The sequence below is a fragment of the Somniosus microcephalus genome, chromosome 7 (assembly GCF_052327205.1).
Source record: "Somniosus microcephalus isolate GS21.2 chromosome 7, FLI_Smic_1.0, whole genome shotgun sequence".
Taxonomy (NCBI): Eukaryota; Metazoa; Chordata; class Chondrichthyes; order Squaliformes; family Somniosidae; genus Somniosus; species Somniosus microcephalus.
This window is the reverse complement of record NC_140993.1, coordinates 72513209-72531117: the sequence shown is the minus strand read 5'-3', so window position 1 is coordinate 72531117 and position 17909 is coordinate 72513209. Positions and strand designations below refer to the sequence as shown.

The window sequence follows — 17909 nt, the reverse complement described above, 5'->3', positions numbered from 1 at the left end:
ACAGTCAATATAATTATACAATGTGTTTTTCTCTTTTTCAGAAAATCATGCTGGCAGCCATTCACTACTTTATCCAATGTTCATGTCGAAATCACAGCAGGTTATTTGATCATGAGGGACATCTCAGTAGAGCTGGGGCCTTCCCTCTCTCTATGGCTTAGTATACCACACAGTACATTTATCCACTGAAGCACTAGAGTACCCACTTATCCCATGTCTAACACGGCAGTGTCCTACTCAGATATGCAATGATTAATTATTTGAAAAATGTGAATTCCAAGGCTCCATCCTTGCCTCTTCCTCATCCTTTATATGGTACCTCCAACTGCTTGTCTGATATTAAGACCTCGAGGAGCTGTTACTTCCTCCTGCTAAATGTTGGCAAATGTTAAGTCATTCTCATCCTCTTTTACAGACACCTAGGTACTCCATTAACCTTTCTGGCTAACATCTCAGAGTCTAGAAGTGTACCACTCAATCCCAAGCTCGGCTTCCTCTGCCACATCTGTCAGCACGACTGCTTTCTTTCACCTCAGTAACATCATGTGCCTCAGTCCTCTACCTCTTCTCACTGCTGTTGAAACCCTTATCGTAGAATGATACAGCACAGAAGGAGGCCATTCGGCCCATCGTGTCAGTGCCAGCTCTTTCAAAGAGCTATCCAATTAATTCCATTCCCCTGCCCTTTCCCCTTAGGTATTTATCCAATTCCTTTTTGAAAATTATTACTGAATTTGCTTCCACCACCCTTTCAGGCAGTGCATTCCAGATCATAACAACTTGCTGTGTGAAACAATTTCTCATCATCTCTTCTTTGGTTCGTTTGCCAATTACCTTAAATCTCTGTCCTCTGGTTACTGACTCCTCTGTCACTGGAAACAGTTTCTCTCTATCTACTCTATCAAAACCCTTCATGATTTTGAACACCTTTATTAAATCTCCCCTTAACCTTCTCTGCTCGAAGGAGAACAACCCCAGCTTCTCCAGTCTCTCCATGTAATTAAAGTCCCGCAGCTGAAGTGGAGGAAAGGAAGAGTCGGAGATGGACCATGTGAAGGTGAGGGAAGGGTGGAAATTGGAAGCAAAATGAATGAAATTTTCTAGTTCAGGGCGAGAGCAGGAAACAGCACCGATACAATCATCGGTGTACGCTGTCAATACAGCAGCACTTTTCAAATGTAGTATTGGTGGATAGGTATTGCAGTGTTCAACCTCAGCATTGAGAGAAAGCCTTGCTGTCTGTTTTGATGTACTTACATCTATCAGATGCTTGACTTCATGCTTTCGTAGGTCACTGCCTACTTTGGCTGCTAGTAAAACACAAGCACCGGCACACAGTTTTCGGTTTTGCTTATTCAGTTTGCCTTTGAGGGCCAGCTTCTCAAAGTAGACAAAGGACATGGCAACGGTGGGCTCTTCCAGGCCACACTCTTCCTGAGCCAGCTTCCTCATCTCACGTTTCAGACTGTGGAAAGCAAAAATGCCATCAATAACTCTTAAACTGCATGCGCATTCAGCACACCTACTTTCTGAGTTAGAGGGTTTACTTTGTTTCTGGGTAAACCCATGCTCGGTTGATCAGGTAGGGTATTACTAAAGTGTACAGAACTACAGTATGTAAGATTTTCATTGTGTGTATCTTAGCATTGGTTGTACTTGAATTTATTTTGAACTGCTGCAATCTACATTAGATTTTTTAAATGCTCGTGCTTCAAGTAGGAAATTTTAACTTTTTTTGTAACATTTAAATTTCTCAAGTGAATCATGAGCAAAAAGAGGTCTACAATTTGCTAAACCCTCAAGTAAATAGGGAGTGTTGACAACGCTTGTATTTGTAAATACCATGTAAAGATGTGTAAACTCTGATGAATCCAATAAAGTAATTAAATTTTAAAAAATCTGCAGTGGAGTAAAAGCAAGTGAACAGGCCACGAGTTCCTCCACAACTTCTCATAGTGAACCTCATTTTACAAATAACTTTGAAAACCTGCCTATAGTTTACATCACATCGAAGCAACAAAACTGATACTGTAGTAACAAACAGTAAACTAGAAGTAAAGGAACAATCAAAAATCAGAGTGTTCCTCAAAACTTACCTCTTTGACCAAGCTTTTGGTCACCTAATTTTGTCCTAATAGCTTATGTGGTTTGGTGTCAAATCTTGTTTGGTAACACTCCTGTGAAGCGCCTTGGGACGATTTTACTACATTAAAAGGTGCTGTATTGTGCACACTATTCTGTGAGTAAAACTGAAAATCAAAAAAGTACTACATTCTTGCACAGAAGCTGCTCTGGCCCTCAGTGAGTTAATGCTACTCTGCTACTCTCCATCTCCTTTCTCCAGGTAGGAGGGTTCCAACTCACATGTAACCTGTGTCCTTCTGACAGCTGTTTGGGGAATTTGCGTGATGTGTCAAGCAGCTCAGGCTATTCCCTACAGCAATGCATAATGCCACCTGCACAGCACAGGCTATTTCCGCCTGCAGCAGCACAAGTATGGGTGTATGGCCAGCAGCACTGTACCAGTCTGGCAATCATCCACAAAATAATGATATACGTGGCAGTGGGGAGTTTGGAAAAATTCATCTATTTTCCAAAGACACTTCTCCCCGCTCCATGTTTCCTTACTGTGGCTACTGAACTGCAAATGGTCCCTGAGGGGCAGTGTGTCTGGTGGGGTGTACACTGGACGATGGAATGGTGCTGTATGATTTTTATTCATTTCTTCTATTCTGTAAATCAGAAAGCAAAAACGTCAAACTATCCTTGTAATGTAAAAGCAGGGGGCATAAATTTAACTGCTTGAAAAATAAATTGAAAACAAATATTCTTCTTCACATAGTGATAAGTGTTTGGAATAACCTGCTGGTCGGGGTCGTAGAGTCAAAAGCATTAGAGATATATAAACTGATGCTGAGGTGAAAGAGTTAGAGCGATAAGCTTTGATGGTCCAAATGGCTTTTTCACATCCCTGATTTATGTTTGTAATATTGACAACACAAGACCTTTGAGTAATTTCCTTACTTTAACCACCTGAGACATCTGGTCAATGTCTGGCAGTCTGGAACAGCTGAGGCTGTTGCTAAGCGGACAGGCTGCTTTGAACATCATCTGGTAACTGAGCTTTTGGACATGTGCACGTGCCAAAGTAATGAGTACTCAGTGAAGATTTCATTTCCTTGACATTTTGTAATATTTTCTATGGAAAGAAGGGCACAGCTTTCCGTAACTTAAAGAGCAGAAAATGTTACCGAAGGGCAAGGTTGTGCAGACGGCGATATGTAATTATTCAGCAGCGCAAATTTCAGATCCGGCAGTGGACAACTGCACTGGGGCAGCTTCCATCAGCACCAGGAGTGCAATTTCAGCCCCTTAGAGATCAGATTTTAATGGAGCCCCTGGCTTCCCAGTTTAGAGCAGCACAGAAAAGGCCCCATCTATGAGGGGTGACCTGATAGAGCTCTTACAAAGTATAGAACAGCACAGAAACAGGCCATTCGGCCCAACAGGTCCATTCCGGTGTTTATGCTCCACACCAGCCTCCTCCCACCCCTCTATATATCCCATTCCTTTCTCCGGCATGTACTTTTCTAGCTTCCCCTTGAATGCATCTATGCTATTCGCCTCAACTACTCCCCGTGGTAGCGAGTTCCAGATTCTAACCACTCTCTGGGTAAAGACGATTCTCCTGAATTCCCTGTTGGATTTATCAGTGACTATCTTACACTTCTGGCCCCGAGTTGTGGTCTCACCCGTGTGGAAACATCTTTTCTACGTCTACCCTATCAAACCCTTTCATAATCTTGCAAACCTCTATTAGGTCGCCCCTCAGTCTTCTCTTTTCTACAGAAAAGGGCCCCAGCGTGTTCAATCTTTCCTGATACCTATAACCTCTCAGTTCTGGTATTATTCTACTAAAATCTTTTTTGCACCTTCTCCAATGCCTCTATATTCTTTTTATAATACAGAAACCAGAACTGTTCACAGTACTCCAAGTGTGGTCTACTAAGGTTCTATACAAGTTTAACAGAACTTCTCTGCTTTTCAATTCTATTCCTCTAGAAATGAACCCCTGAGCTTTGTTTATGGCCTTATTAACCAGCGTCACTAGTTTGAGTGATTTGTGTATCTGTACCCCCAGGTCCCTCTCTTCCTCTATCCCATTTAGACACTTATTTTCCCAGGAATATGTGGCCTCCTTATTCTTCCTACCAAAATGAATCACCTCATTTTTAATCTATATTGAAGTTCATTTGCTAATTACATGCCTATTCAGTTTATCAATGTCTTCCTGTATTGTGTCAACTGCAAATTTTGAAATTGTACAGCTAGGTCAAAATCCTGGAACTCCTTCCCTAACAGCACTGTGGGAGTACCTTCACCACACGGACTGCAGCGGTTCAAGAAGGCGGCTCACCACCACCTTCTCGAGGGCAATTAGGGATGGGCAGTAAATGCTGGCCTTGCCAGCGACGCCCACATCTCATGAACAAATTTAAAAAAAATTCCCCAAGTCCAAATCGTTTATGTAAATAGTGAAAAACAATGGTCCCAACATCGATCCTTGTGGAACACCACTTCCCACCATTTGCCAATCTGGGTAACTACCTTTAACCCCGTACTCTTTGTTTGTAGTCAGCTTGCTATCCATTCAGCTACTTGTCCCCAGACGCCACATGTTCTGACCTTAATCATGAGTCTACTATGTGGCACATTATCAAAGGATTTTTGGAAATCCAAATATATTATGTTTACTGTATTACCCTTATCTACCCTATCTGTTACTTCTTCAAAGAATTCAATAAGGTTGGTCAAGCATGACCTTCCCTTTTGGAATCGTTGCTATTATGTTTTCAGTTTCTATGGCCTAGAAATTCGCACTGTTACCATTGGCCATTAAGGCCCGTTTCAGAGAAAAAAATGGAGGCTGCCTCATTTCCGTCTGCCTCTGGCGCAGGACTTGGTGGCTGCCATTTTGGTAAAGGCCAAAACACGCCGTTGGCAACGCTGGCCTCAGAAATTTATATCAGCAGAGCGTGACGTCACGCCAACTTGATACCATGTCTGCAAACTTCAGCCATTTCACTGAGTTTACCACCGGGTCCTAAGCACGCTCAGAAAAGTGTGCATGCAGCAGCCCTGCAGAGATGCTGGCAGCGCTTCTTAAAGGGACACACCCATCTTTCAGGGAAGTTTGGATTTAAGCTTTTGGAATTTTAAAAAATATTTTATTGAAGTAGTGGCTTGGTGCAATAGTTTTTAAAGTGTGCAGGGAGCGCTGCTGGACGCTTGCAAGGCTTCGGATGGTAAAGGAAGGCCTCGGAGAAGACAGGAAATGCTGGAAATACTCAGCAGGTCAGGCAGCATCAGTGGAATGCGAAACAGAGTTCACATCTCAGGTCGAGATGCTGCCTGACTTGGTGAGTATTTCCAGCATTTTCTGCTTTTATTTTAGATTTCCAGCATCCGTTTGCAGAGGGAAGAGGAAGATGCAAAAAAGGAAGAAGTAGAAGAGGAGGAAGTGGAAGGAAGGATGCAACCCAGACAGCCCCTTTCTGGCCAGGGTATCAGGGATGGAATCATCCACCTGCGGTACCAGTGTACACAACCCCAATTCCCCTTTCAATATTTCCCACACCTTACCTTCCCTCTGTTACTGACCATCACAGCGTCCTCTTGGCCACAATGCTGAAATAAAAGCCACCACAAAGCAAACTTTCCAATCCAACTTTATATATCTATCTATCCAATATGACATCAAAAAATTAACTCATCACCCTTATGCATTCTCTTAGTGACTGTCTTGTGTGTGCCTTTGCCTATCTTGCGTGTGCCTTTGCCTATCCTACTGATGTCATGCAGTGCTACCCCAGTGGCTGCAGCATGGCTGGTGGAAGGCTGCTGACTTTCAGTGGGGGGACACTGCAAATGGCGTTGCTCATCGACATTTAGGAGCTGGGAGTGTCAAATCAAGTGACGGTGATTCTTCTTCTTCACTCTCCTCTCCTGGGCTGGATTTCTTGGTTGTGTGATATGAGGAAGGCACAAGCGTAGAGTTGTGAGGGGAGGGCGGGAAATCAAGAGGTGCATGCTTACACCATGTGCACCTTGGACATTGTTGTGTATGTACCTTTAAGAGAATAACTGGTCTCAGACTGCAGTACCGGCAGTGACCACCCCTGTATAAAAGGCGCTAGTGAGCCTCTGTTGTTTTAGTTTCACTATTGACTTCCACCAGTAAAGATGTGTTTTGTTTAACTCCTGCTGTCCGTGTCTCAATCATTCACGGACATAATACTGGCGACGAGCACATACGAACCTACCTACAGTCTGCACCACCTGCTGGGATCCATTCCTACAGCGAAGTGAGCAGAGGTCGAGGCCAGAAAGAAAAGAAAGTAAGAGGCAGTAGAAACGGGCGTCGACCGTGGGCATCCGCCCTGTGTTGCAGAGTTGAAGATTGCTGGAGAAGCTGTCGGATGCGGGGCCTGGTTCCTGTCGACGGTGCTTCAGCTAATCGGGGTGGTGGCAGGTAGTGCACTGATCTTTCCTGGGCTGCGGCGGTCGCGAACTCGAGCGGGTGGTTTGCAACGGGGCCGAGCAGCGTTGTCGGGAAGAAGAGAGGGTGGAGCACACAGGGCGCGGCCGGTGCTACGAAGCCAGGCTGCGTATAGACCCGCGAAGAGGGAGGCAAGAGTCCCACAGGGTTGTTCCACGACGGGAAAATAATTTTTTAAAAAAATATTAAACGCGCAAGAAACCGTGGAAAGCAGCGCTAACAACAGCGGGGAAGAAGGCAAAGTGCGGGAGGCGCCATCTTAATCAGCGGGGAAGAAGGCAAAGCGCGGGAGGTGCCATTTTGTTAAATCGGGGAAGAAGGCAAAGCGTGGGAGGCGCCATTTTAGATTTGCAAGATGCCGAAGACTGGCTGTATCACTGCTTTTGATAATACAATAGAGGACTGGACCACGTATGTGGAAAGAGTCAAGGTATATTTCGAGGCAAACGAAATAGCGGAGGAGAAAAAGGCATCGATATTGTTAAACGTAATGGGCGCTATAACGTACGGCCTATTGCGGGACCTGATTACTCCAGCCAAACCGAAGGCGAAGAGTTTTAATGAAATTGTTGCTGTCCTACAGGAACACCTAAACCCTGCACCGCTGTTGATAGCAGAAAGATTTAAATTTCACAGGAGAACTCAGCACAAAGATGAGAGCAATGCTGAGTATCTTACGGAACTACGCAAGCTATCAAAGCACTGCCAGTTCGGAGCAGGACTGGCAGATACCCTACGGGACAAATTTGTCTGTGGACTCCTGAGTGAAGGAACACAGAAGAAGTTACTCAGAAAAAGAGCTGACGCTAGATAAGGCTTTCAGCGCGGCAGTATCGTATGAAGCAGCAGCCAGGGGAGCTGCAGAAATTCAACAAAAACCACAGGAATACGGCACCCACGAAATGACACGGGGATTTGCAAAATGTTATCGCTGCGGCAGAACTAACCATGACCAGAAGGACTGCTGGTCCAAAGACAAAATATGCAGGCAATGCGGGAAGATGGGACACATTGCACGAGTTTGCAGGTCTGGGAAGGAGACCAGCGACAACAAAAAGGCTACTAAGGAACCGTACAAGAAAGTACAAAAGATGACGGACAGTAGTTCCGAAGACCAGATGAGCGATAGTGAATCCGGGAACAGGAGACTAAGCTGTCTCAAACTTCACAATGTAATCGCAAAAGAGGATCACCGAACCATTTGGGTCACCCTCACGATAGCAGGGTCCCAAGTTAAAATGGAATTGGATACAGGATCAGCGCTAACCGTCATGAATCGACGAGACTACGAGCGGCTATTTTCACACATACCCTTGAGAGAGACATCCATCGTCTTGACGACGTATACGGGGCAAAAAGTATACCCCAGAGGAAAAATAAGGGTGCCTGTCGAATACAACGGCAAGAAAATACGGAAATTGTATCTCTACATACTGCCAAATAGTGGACCACCGTTATTGGGACGGGAATGGATCAGGAAGATAAACTTAGATTGGCACTCCATTCATGCAATGACGGTGGACGGTAAAAAAGATGAAGACGTCACTCCTGGACGATTGTCAACAATCTTAGCTAACGCCAAAGAGGTATTTCAACAAGAACTGGGCACGCTTAAAGGCGTAACCGCCTCGATAAAAATAGAAGAGAATGCAGTTCCCAAGTTTTTCAAAGCAAGACCGGTACCATATGCAATTCGCCCAGCCGTCGAGGCAGAGCTGGAGAATCTGGAGAAGGCGGGCGTGTTGTCTAAGGTCGACTGGAGTGAGTGGGCGACACCCATCGTTCCTGTCATGAAGAAAACGTTAAGCAATAAGTCCGGGGAGCCAAGGAAGATTCGCATCTGTGGGGATTTCAAGGTGACGGTGAACCCAGTCCTTCACACAGTACAATATCCTCTTCCAAGGATAGAAGACATCTTCACCTCACTGTCTGGAGGGAAGCGTTTTACAAAAATTGACCTAGCACAAGCATATTTGCAGATGGAGGTTGAAGAGTCCTCTAGGAAATATCTCACGATAAACACTCACAAAGGTCTTTACCAGTATCATCGATTGGTATTCGGAGTAGCATCGGCTCCGGCGATATGGCAAAGAGCGATGGAACAAGTCCTGCAAGGGATTCCGGGGACTCAGTGTTACTTGGACGACATCCTTGTGACAGGTGAAGATGACAGTGAACACCTTAACAACCTAGAACATGTGCTCACTAGACTACGGGAACATGGGCTGCGAGCCAACCGCCCCAAGTGCGAATTTTTTAAGAAACAGATATCGTATTGTGGCCACGTGATTGATGAAGAGGGGTTACATAAGTCCCCTGACAAAATTGAAGCGGTTGTTAAGGCCCCAGCGCCTGAAAATGTGTTGCAAATGAGGTCATTCCTCGGATTGGTGAATTACTATCATAAATTTTTGCCGAATTTGTCGACAATTCTGCACCCACTGAACGCCCTGCTACGAATGGGGGTAGCATGGAAATGGAGCGAAGATTGTAAGCGTGCTTTTCAGAAGAGTAAGGACTTAATCACTTCAAGGGAAGTATTGGCTCACTACAACCCAGCACTGCCGATCAGACTGGCGTGTGATGCGTCTCCCTACGGCATTGGGGCGGTACTGTCACATAAATTCCTTGATGGTTTAGAGAGGCCGATAGCTTTTGCGTCACGCTCGTTAACTTCTGCCGAGCGTAACTACGCCCAGATTGACAGAGAGGCCCTCAGCCTAGTGTGGGGGGTGAAGAAGTTCAATCACTACCTGCACGGTCAAAAATTTACTCTACTAACCGATCATCAACCTCTTGTCTCCATTTTCAACCCTCAGAAGGGCGTACCGATAATGACAGCACAACGGCTGCAGAGATGGTCCCTTTTCCTAGGGGCACACCAATATGACATCGAGTACAAAGGAACTAAACAGCATGGAAATGCTGATGGATTGTCATGCCTACCGTTGCCGATGGTGGAAGAAGAAGACCTTGCAGTGGATCCAATGGAGTTATTCCACTCGACCATAGTTGAATGTCTCCCTGTGACGAATGCAAACATAGAAAAGGAAACACGGAATGACCCGACACTATCACGGGTCTATGATTTAACGGTGAAGGGATGGCCAACACATGGCGAACCACTGCTGCCAGCATTCTCGCTGAGAAGAGAACAGCTGTCAGTGTGCAGAGGAACCTTGATGTGTGGATCCAGAGTAGTAATTCCACCTAAGTTGACGGATAGAGTGCTCAATGAGCTTCATGAGGGTCATCTGGGTGGGGTAAAAATGAAGAACTTAGCCAGAGCGTTTGTGTGGTGGCCGGGAATCGATAGAGAAATCGAAGAGATGACCAAGAGCTGTGCAGGATGCCAGAAGGTCCAAAACGCCCCACCGCAAGCTCCTCTGCATCCATGGGAGTGGCCCTCATCTCCATGGCAAAGGGTGCACATTGATTTTGCTGGTCCCTTCATGGACTCGATGTTTTTAATTGCGGTGGATGCACATTCAAAGTGGCCAGAGGTAATAAAAATGTCCTCAATCACCACGGAAAAAACTATCACAGTTTTATGAACCATATTCGCCAGGAATGGGCTGCCTGAACAGATTTGCTCTGACAATGGACCACAGTTTGTGTCTGAAGAGTTCCGGAGGTTCTTAAAGAACAATGGTGTTAAGCATTACACATCTGCCCCATATCATTCAGCCACTAATGGATTGGCCGAGAGGTTTGTCCAAACATTCAAGAAGGCTATCAAAGCAATGTGTAATGAAGATATACCCCTACAACACAAGGTGGACAACTTCTTGTTTGCCTACCGGAATGCGACACATGCGGTTACCAACCAAACTCCAGCCATGATGTTCTTCAATCGAAGACTACGATGTCGCTTGGATTTGGTTAAGCCAAACGTCCGAAGAGTTGTGGAGAACAGGCAGTTTCAGAATATGAATGAAAGGCCGACCAGGAGTTTTAAGATAGGTCAACCAGTTTTGGCCCAGGACTACCGCACTGAGAAATGGCAGCCAGGAACGATTTGTACACGACAAGGACCTCTCATGTATACCGTGGACGTTGGGGAGAGCATTGTAAGACGCCATGCTGACCAGATTCTAGAGTCACTGGAAAGCGTCAACTCCACACCACGATCTGATACACCTGGTAATGAAATCGACGTTCCAATTGCAGCTACTGCAGAACCGGTAATATTGGAAGCAGATGAACCAAACAACGACATTGATCCCGACTCAACATTGCCAGAAGAACCTGATACCCCAAAGAGGCGTTATCCAGACAGAATCAGGAAGCCTCCTCAAAGACTGAACTTATAATTGCTTAAACTTAACCAATGTATCTTGCAACAGTAATTGTGATTGTAATTAGTTATCATTTAGTTGTTAAATGAATGTTATGTACTGTTTATCTAAAAGGGGAGGAATTGTTGTGTATGTACCTTTAAGAGAATAACTGGTCTCAGACTGCAGTACCGGCAGTGACCACCCCTGTATAAAAGGCGCTAGTGAGCCTCTGTTGTTTTAGTTTCACTATTGACTTCCACCAGTAAAGACGTGTTTTGTTTAACTCCTGCTGTCCGTGTCTCAATCATTCACGTACATAATAGACATCAGAAGATATTGTGGGATGAGGGAGAAGTGGGGTGTGAGGAGGATAACATATGAGGATACCAACATCTTGTATCCTTTCTGGTCCGCCACTGGCCAAGGGCTCAGCCATGCCCCTGCCAAGAATGGCCAACACCGTCTCCTCCAAGCGGGTGAGGTGAAGCTAGGAATGGGAGGTGTCTCTCGTGTTTGGTACAGATTGTTGGTAGGTGAGTGATGGGGTGGGGGGAGCAGTGGGGGTCGTGCAAGGAGCAGTGTGTGAGGCTAGTGGTGCAATTGGTAGGGAACGGCTTTTGAAGATGCATTCACTGACCTTGACCAATAGTCTGAGGCCATGAAGCTTCTTTGGGCACTGGAGTCAGGTCGGGTTGGCGGGGTGACCCTGCTGGCAGTGATGGCCTCGGTGATCTGGTCCCACATTGTTCTTTCTGGAGGGCCTCCTGGCCCCTGTGGGTAGAGGACCTCTCTTGTAGTGTTGACCCCCTGCACAAAGCTGGAGTGCTGTGTGCGAGACTGTGGGTGTCCTTTCCCTGGCATGTTGAGCCATTTGTGTTAGTGCTGAAGCACTTTTACCTTTTTTTAGGTGCGGAAGGCAGTTCAGCTTTAAGAGCAGCAGACTGCCATTTGGGAATTAGTTTTAATGTTTAATTTTTTTTCCAGAAGGCAGTTGAGCTCTAAGGGCTAAAAAAATTTTTTTTTGCCTCTTTTTAAATGATTTTTATATTTATCATTTTAGAAGGCAGTTCCCCTTTCAGGGACCGACACTGCTTTCTAAAATGACAACCTTGCTTTAAGACAATGCTGTTCTTGCTTCAGGGTCGCTACGGCCACACTACATTGGGCCTCCTGCTGAGAGTAGCACCAGAAAACCAGTGTTGCACAGTAGGTTTAGCGTTGCTCTAATTTAAATTAGGCAGCACCAAAATATCAGTGCTGCCTGTGCTATGATTTCAGGTGGCCAGTAACTTCGGCCCGCAGTGACACCGGCAGGTATCCGGCGTACTGCAATTTCTAGGCCTGTGTTTTTCTATTACATCTTTGATTAAGGATTCCATTATGTTTCCTACCACCGACGATAAGCTAATTGGTCTATAGTTCCCTGGACTTGTTCTATACTGAGTCTTTAAAATTAGGAAAGGGTTTGATAGGGTAGATGTAGAGAAGGGGGGGCTAAATTCGATAAGGCCCAAAAATAGGCGCGGGGATCGTGATGCGTGATTTGCCCACACCCGTTGAAAGTAATACAAGCAGCACGTGAAATTTGTGCTGCCTGCTTAGGAACATGATTGAAGCACTGAGCCCGGTGCTGAACACGCTGCTGGTTGGCTCAGCTCAGCAGGGGGCCCATTTTCGTGGGAAGTCTGATCTCTATTTAAAGCTAGCCTGCAGCGTGAAATGCTGTCTGCACTTCTTAAAGGGGAGGTGCTTTCTGAAAGAAGTATCCTCATTCTTAGTGTAACTAAGGAAAGGGGAAGGTACCAGTGGCGCAACAGGGCAGAGAAAGGACACCTCGGTTCTTGGACGCAGCATTGGTGGCCTTAGTGCAGGGAGTCAAAAGATGGAGACAGGTCCTCTACCCGCTAGTGGCCAGGAGGCCCTCAGATAGACTGTATGAAGGCAGTGGGAGCAGATTGCTGAAGTGACTCCCCCAGGACCTGGATCCAGTGCTGAAAGTTTAATGACCTCACATGTGTGGTCAAATTCAGTGAATGCATCTTCAAATGCCATATCCCACCAACTGCACCAGTAGCCTCACACACTGCTCAATGCACCACACCTCCCATCACTCACCTACCAACAATTTCTATCAATTACGACTCATAACTCATAATTATTGCTTCACCTCACCCTCACGCACTCACTACTGTTGCAAGCCTCACACCTATCATACAATAAGAACATAAGAATTCGGAGCAGGAGTGGGCCATACCACTAGAGCCTGCTTCACCATTCAATAAGATCATGGCTGATCTTCGACCTCACCTCCACTTTCCTGCCCGATCCCCATATCCCTTGATTCCCTTAGAATCCAAAGCCAGCTATTCAACCATGACAGGCACATCACCCAAACACATTACGCCACACTCACTGACACACTTCCCTTTCTCTTGCAGACCGGTGCCAGCAGCAGCTAAAAAGTGGGGGCAGGCACGGCTGCAGAACCTGACCCAGCTGGAGGAGACAGTTCTGGATAACTTTGGAGGGGCCATCACTGAGGCTATGGTGATCGTCAAGGCAGAAAGTATTGATGATGACAGTATGTTCATACCTAATCCTCCTTCTCATTTCCCCATATCCCACAATCTCTTTTCACTTACAAGCTACTGATGGTGTAAGCATGCAAATCTTGCTTTCCCCCCCCTCCCCTCAACACAACCCTACCCTTGTGTCTTTCTCCTTTCAGATACCCAAGAACTTAAGCCAGCCCATCCTGTGCAAGATCAAGAGGAGGAGAGTGTCACTCGACCTGACACTCCCAGGCACCAGCTCAGAAAATGCCACTGTGTGAACTTTAGAGTGTAGTATAGAGCTGGGATCTGCACGTGGTGAGTTACCGGGCACAAGTGGGGAAAGGGTAGGGCAGGTGCCAGTTCCCCGGAGGGCGAGGTCGCACACGAGTTTTGCTGCAGAGGAGTCAGATGAGTACTTTGATGGGGCAACCTTCTGAAGAAGGGTGATGGGCATGCACACAGAAATGTTTGGTGCATTGACAGGCCTGCCAGAGAGTCTACTGTCACTGCCAAGGAGTATGGACGAGTCCGGCTCTAACCTCGCACAGGGCTTTGCGCTGAGCTTGGAGCCCATGATTTCCAGAATGGAAGTGATGGGCAACGTCATTAGAGCACTTGTGGACCCAACCATGATGCTGGGTCTGATGGACGATGTGGTAGCTTCCATTGCAGTCCAAGTGGAAGCGACCCAACGTCTGAGAGCTGCAGTGGAAGCTCAGACTGCTCTCATGCAGGCTCAGTTTGCTGCCACGCAAGCTCAGACTGCTGCTGTCGTGGCTGCATTTACAAGTGTAGATAGGGGCTTGCAGGATCTCACAGCAGTCCAGCAATTTGTCCTCTAACAGATTACTAGGATTGCTGCGGTGCTACCTCAGGGGAGTGGCAGTGGCTCTGTGGAGCGCGAACCTGCTGTTCTCTCTCAGGATGACAGCATTCGTACTTCCACCACTGCCACTCCACCAGTGCGCTTGCTGTAGCCTGTCAGCCAGCCCATGCCGAGGTGGTACAGTCTACAGCCGGGCCGTCAAGGCCCAGAGCTGCTTGACATCGTGCTGCAAGGCCATTTGCAGTCTTCCCCACGAAAAGTCAGCAGCCTTCCACCAACCATGCTGCAGCCACTGGGGTAGCACTTCATAGGAGCACTAGGATAGGAAAAGGTACATGAAGGACAGACACTAAAGGAATGCACAAGGGTGATTAGTTGACTTTGTTACGTAGTTTTGGAATTAATCATTTGGAATGTATGTTTTGTGGTGGTTTTCATTTTCAGCATTGTGGTCAAGAGGACGCGGTGATGTTCTGTGGCAGAGAGATGGTAAGGTGGGGAAGTGTTGAGCAACGGGGATCAGGGGTTTCATTCAGGGGAACCGGAGTCTGCTGATGCACTGATGGACAGCCCGTCTGGAACGGGGATTTGCAGGCTGCCTTCTCCCTTCCTCCTCCTCCTGAGGTGGTCACGGAACCCGTGGTGCGAAGGGCTGCGCCCTCATGTTGGCCAAGTTGTGGAAGATGCAGCAGCCCACCACGAATTGGGACACCCGCTCCGGTGAGTACTGGAGGGCTCCTCCCAAGCGGTCAAGGCGGCGGAACCGTTGCTTGAGTACCCCGATGGTCTGCTCGATGACGTTCCACGTGGCAGCATGGCTGTCATTATGATTGCTTGCCACAAGTGGTGGGGTTGCGGAGGGGAGTCATCAGACAGGTGCAGAGCGGCTAGCCCTTGTCGCCTATCAGCCACCCTTGGGTTCGAGCTGGTGGCTGGAAGATTTCTGGCACAGTGGACCAAATGCCCTGTTTCTGTGCTGTAGACTTAGTGTAACTCGATGTAACATGGGCTGTTTTGTGCAGTGGGAATATTTAATTCTGGTACCACAGCAACTCTTGCAATCTGAAGAGCAGCAATCCTAGCATTATGGTGAACAGTAGCCCTGGCAGTGTGAACAACAGCTATGCTGTTATTGTAAAGATCAGTAATCATGGTAATATAGAGGTAATAAGCCTGCTACCTACCTGGTGGAATGAAGAGCAGTAATAGGATGAGTGCTAACAGTAACCAGCACTTACAAGTCTGTAACAAATATTTAAGTGCAGCAATTTTACACTGCATTATTTTTCAGGCTCATGGATTGCTGCAGTCAGGACACAGAAAACCAATTAATATTTTGATATGTAGTGCTGCTTCCCACCGCTAACTACATTTTCCTAAATGTTTTATTTTGATGCCCTTTCACATTACACGCTGACGTAATTGGGTGCGCGAGAGAGGATGCGGCCCCAAGCTGAGCAAGAATAATGAAGGAGTCCTTTCTCTTAGTGACAGGAAAATAGCCACAACAAAAAGTCAACCGCAAAGATTATGGGTAAAAGAGCTGAATGAATTCTACTGATTAAGTCAGTCACTGGGACATCCCCACCCCCACCCCCACCCCCCCCAAACCCCCGGGGTTCTTCCGATCAGCCATTATTACTTCGGAGGAATCTGGGCAAAAGCCCCGGATAAATCGTGTACATGAAATTTCTGCCACGAGTACAGTGACCAATTAGGAGAACCCGGAGAGAATTCACGGAGTGTTTCCACAGATCAGCAATGAAAAAGCAACTTGTAAGTATGACTACAGATCTGAAAAGGAGAGGATAAGAGAAAAGAGACGCACCATTAATAAAAGCATTCCCGTCTTCTGATTAGGAAGAGTTATTAGAAGCATAAAATTGTGGTTGTAAATTTCTGAAAGGACACAGCATTTTGGACAGATGCAGCTAGCTACTTGTAACCATGATTTATGCATTGTGGCAGCAGGTGATGCCCGAGATGCACAACTGACCCACGGCACGTGAAAATTCAACACCTCGGATTTGGCCAAAGTTGACAACTCTGCAAAAGGAACATCAATATGAGAAGCACCACAGTGGGTGGGGTGGGTCATTTGGACTTTGGGTGAAAGTGCAAAATCAGCCATATCGATTCAGTCGCCCATTTTACACTAAGTCAAAATTACCCCCAGTGTGTCCACTGGGACTGGGCAGTTTGGACATCTTTAAGTCCTGCTACTTTAATTTAAAAAAAACAATTTCAATATGAGTGCAGACTAGAGATAACGCTGGCACGTAACATGTGTCGAACGGATCCAGTTGGCATGCTCTGATACCAGCAATTTTAGGACTTAACCAAGGCAGTCTGACTCATCATAAATTTGGCAGAGAAAAGAAAAGCGTGGGATTCTGATTCGTGACCATCTGGTCAGGAAAATAGCATCGTAAGAATCAATCACACAACGTCAGTAATTTTTTATTGCAGGTTGGTGCCATCTGCATTTCAAATCAGCAAACTTAGTTTCCCATCAAAGTGTTTAATTTCCTCTCGTATTGCAATGGCCAACATATTCACATGAAGTCTCTTTATGGGCAATTTTAACAAGGAAAGTCTTAACATGCAAGGAAAGATCAGTTTGCTGCAGAACACACACTGGGGGTGAAATCCATCTAGGGCGGTAGCACAAAACAGGTAATAGTGCACCAGCAACCCGCTTTACACACAATGGAAAAGAAAATTGGGCAGGGTATAAAATGGGCTGCCAGTATTCTATCGGCCATTTTGTGCTTCCCCCACCCCACACACATGACAAATTTCACTCCCATCAAGCCCTAAGATGAGTAGGAAGCAGGATTTTTGCGTTGCAGCACAATGGGGAAATTACTCCTGTAAAATAACTCTACGAGTCACTGCACACATTCACTCAATAAATCAAAAATGGATATTTTTAAGAACTGCTATTGCCCTTTTCAGTTGGAGGGGGTAGGGGAATTTTTGCTCACCCAGATGAGAAGTATGTCGGTGCCTGGAACCATCTCAGGTGAGGCACAGCACAGTCAAAAGCTCACTCTATGCCATCGCAAATATGTGCAAGAATTGGCAATTTTAAAAAGAATGATGCTGCCCGGGCTGTACTTCAGACTCTGGGGAGTGAAGCTAATTCCTCCTGTGCTGGTTATTCACTCAAAATGTTCCTGCATAGTATTATGTTCCTACAGGATTCTCACTGTTTTGCCAATGGCATTAATGAGGATATAAAATGTAAACAAATCATTGGAAAGCTATTGTCACTGTCAGAAACACTGTGATATGCAGATTGACTAGCTGCTGTGGGAAGATGAAAGTACTTCAACTGACAATTGAAAGAAAATTAATGATGAATTGCGTAGGGCCTTACACTGAGGTATCACATCCCCGGTGCTGCCACAATACCAGACGTGCTTCTTTTTTAAAATAAAAATACAGAATAAATACATACAAAACAAAATAACTCCCATTTTCTGCCTTAATGGAGCACAGCCCTGGTGGATAATACAGCTGATAGAGAATTCCCAAATCTCCTTTCAACGGGTACTTAAGGCTTAAATTGGTGCTCATCAGTATCTATTGACCAACCAGTGACTATGGGGTAAAAATTTGAGAAATTGGGCACTCCCAAGCTGTGATTTTCTGGTTGCAGCAAACAGTAATATTTTTACCCATAT

At 46.1% G+C, this 17909-nt stretch overlaps 2 protein-coding genes across 5 annotated transcripts in view; one reads left to right on the top strand and one right to left on the bottom strand.

Annotated features, from left to right (window-relative positions):
• slc35d4 (solute carrier family 35 member D4) overlaps positions 1 to 130 on the top strand; it is a 289967-nt gene extending 289837 nt beyond the window's left edge. The window contains exon 15 of the mRNA XM_085992599.1: positions 42 to 130. Within this exon, the coding sequence (XP_085848725.1) occupies position 42 (1 nt within the window). The 3' untranslated portion in view covers positions 43 to 130. The remainder of the gene's footprint in view (positions 1 to 41) is intronic.
• cables1 (Cdk5 and Abl enzyme substrate 1) overlaps positions 1 to 17909 on the bottom strand; it is a 205166-nt gene that overhangs the window by 850 nt on the left and 186407 nt on the right. For 2 of the 4 annotated variants that reach the window (XM_085992593.1, XM_085992595.1), the window contains one exon: positions 1258 to 1465. In XM_085992593.1, the coding sequence (XP_085848719.1) occupies positions 1258 to 1465 (208 nt within the window). Of the gene's footprint in view, positions 1 to 657; positions 1466 to 17909 lie in introns of those variants that run through there. The other 2 variants (XM_085992592.1, XM_085992591.1) reach the window with 1 other exon arrangement.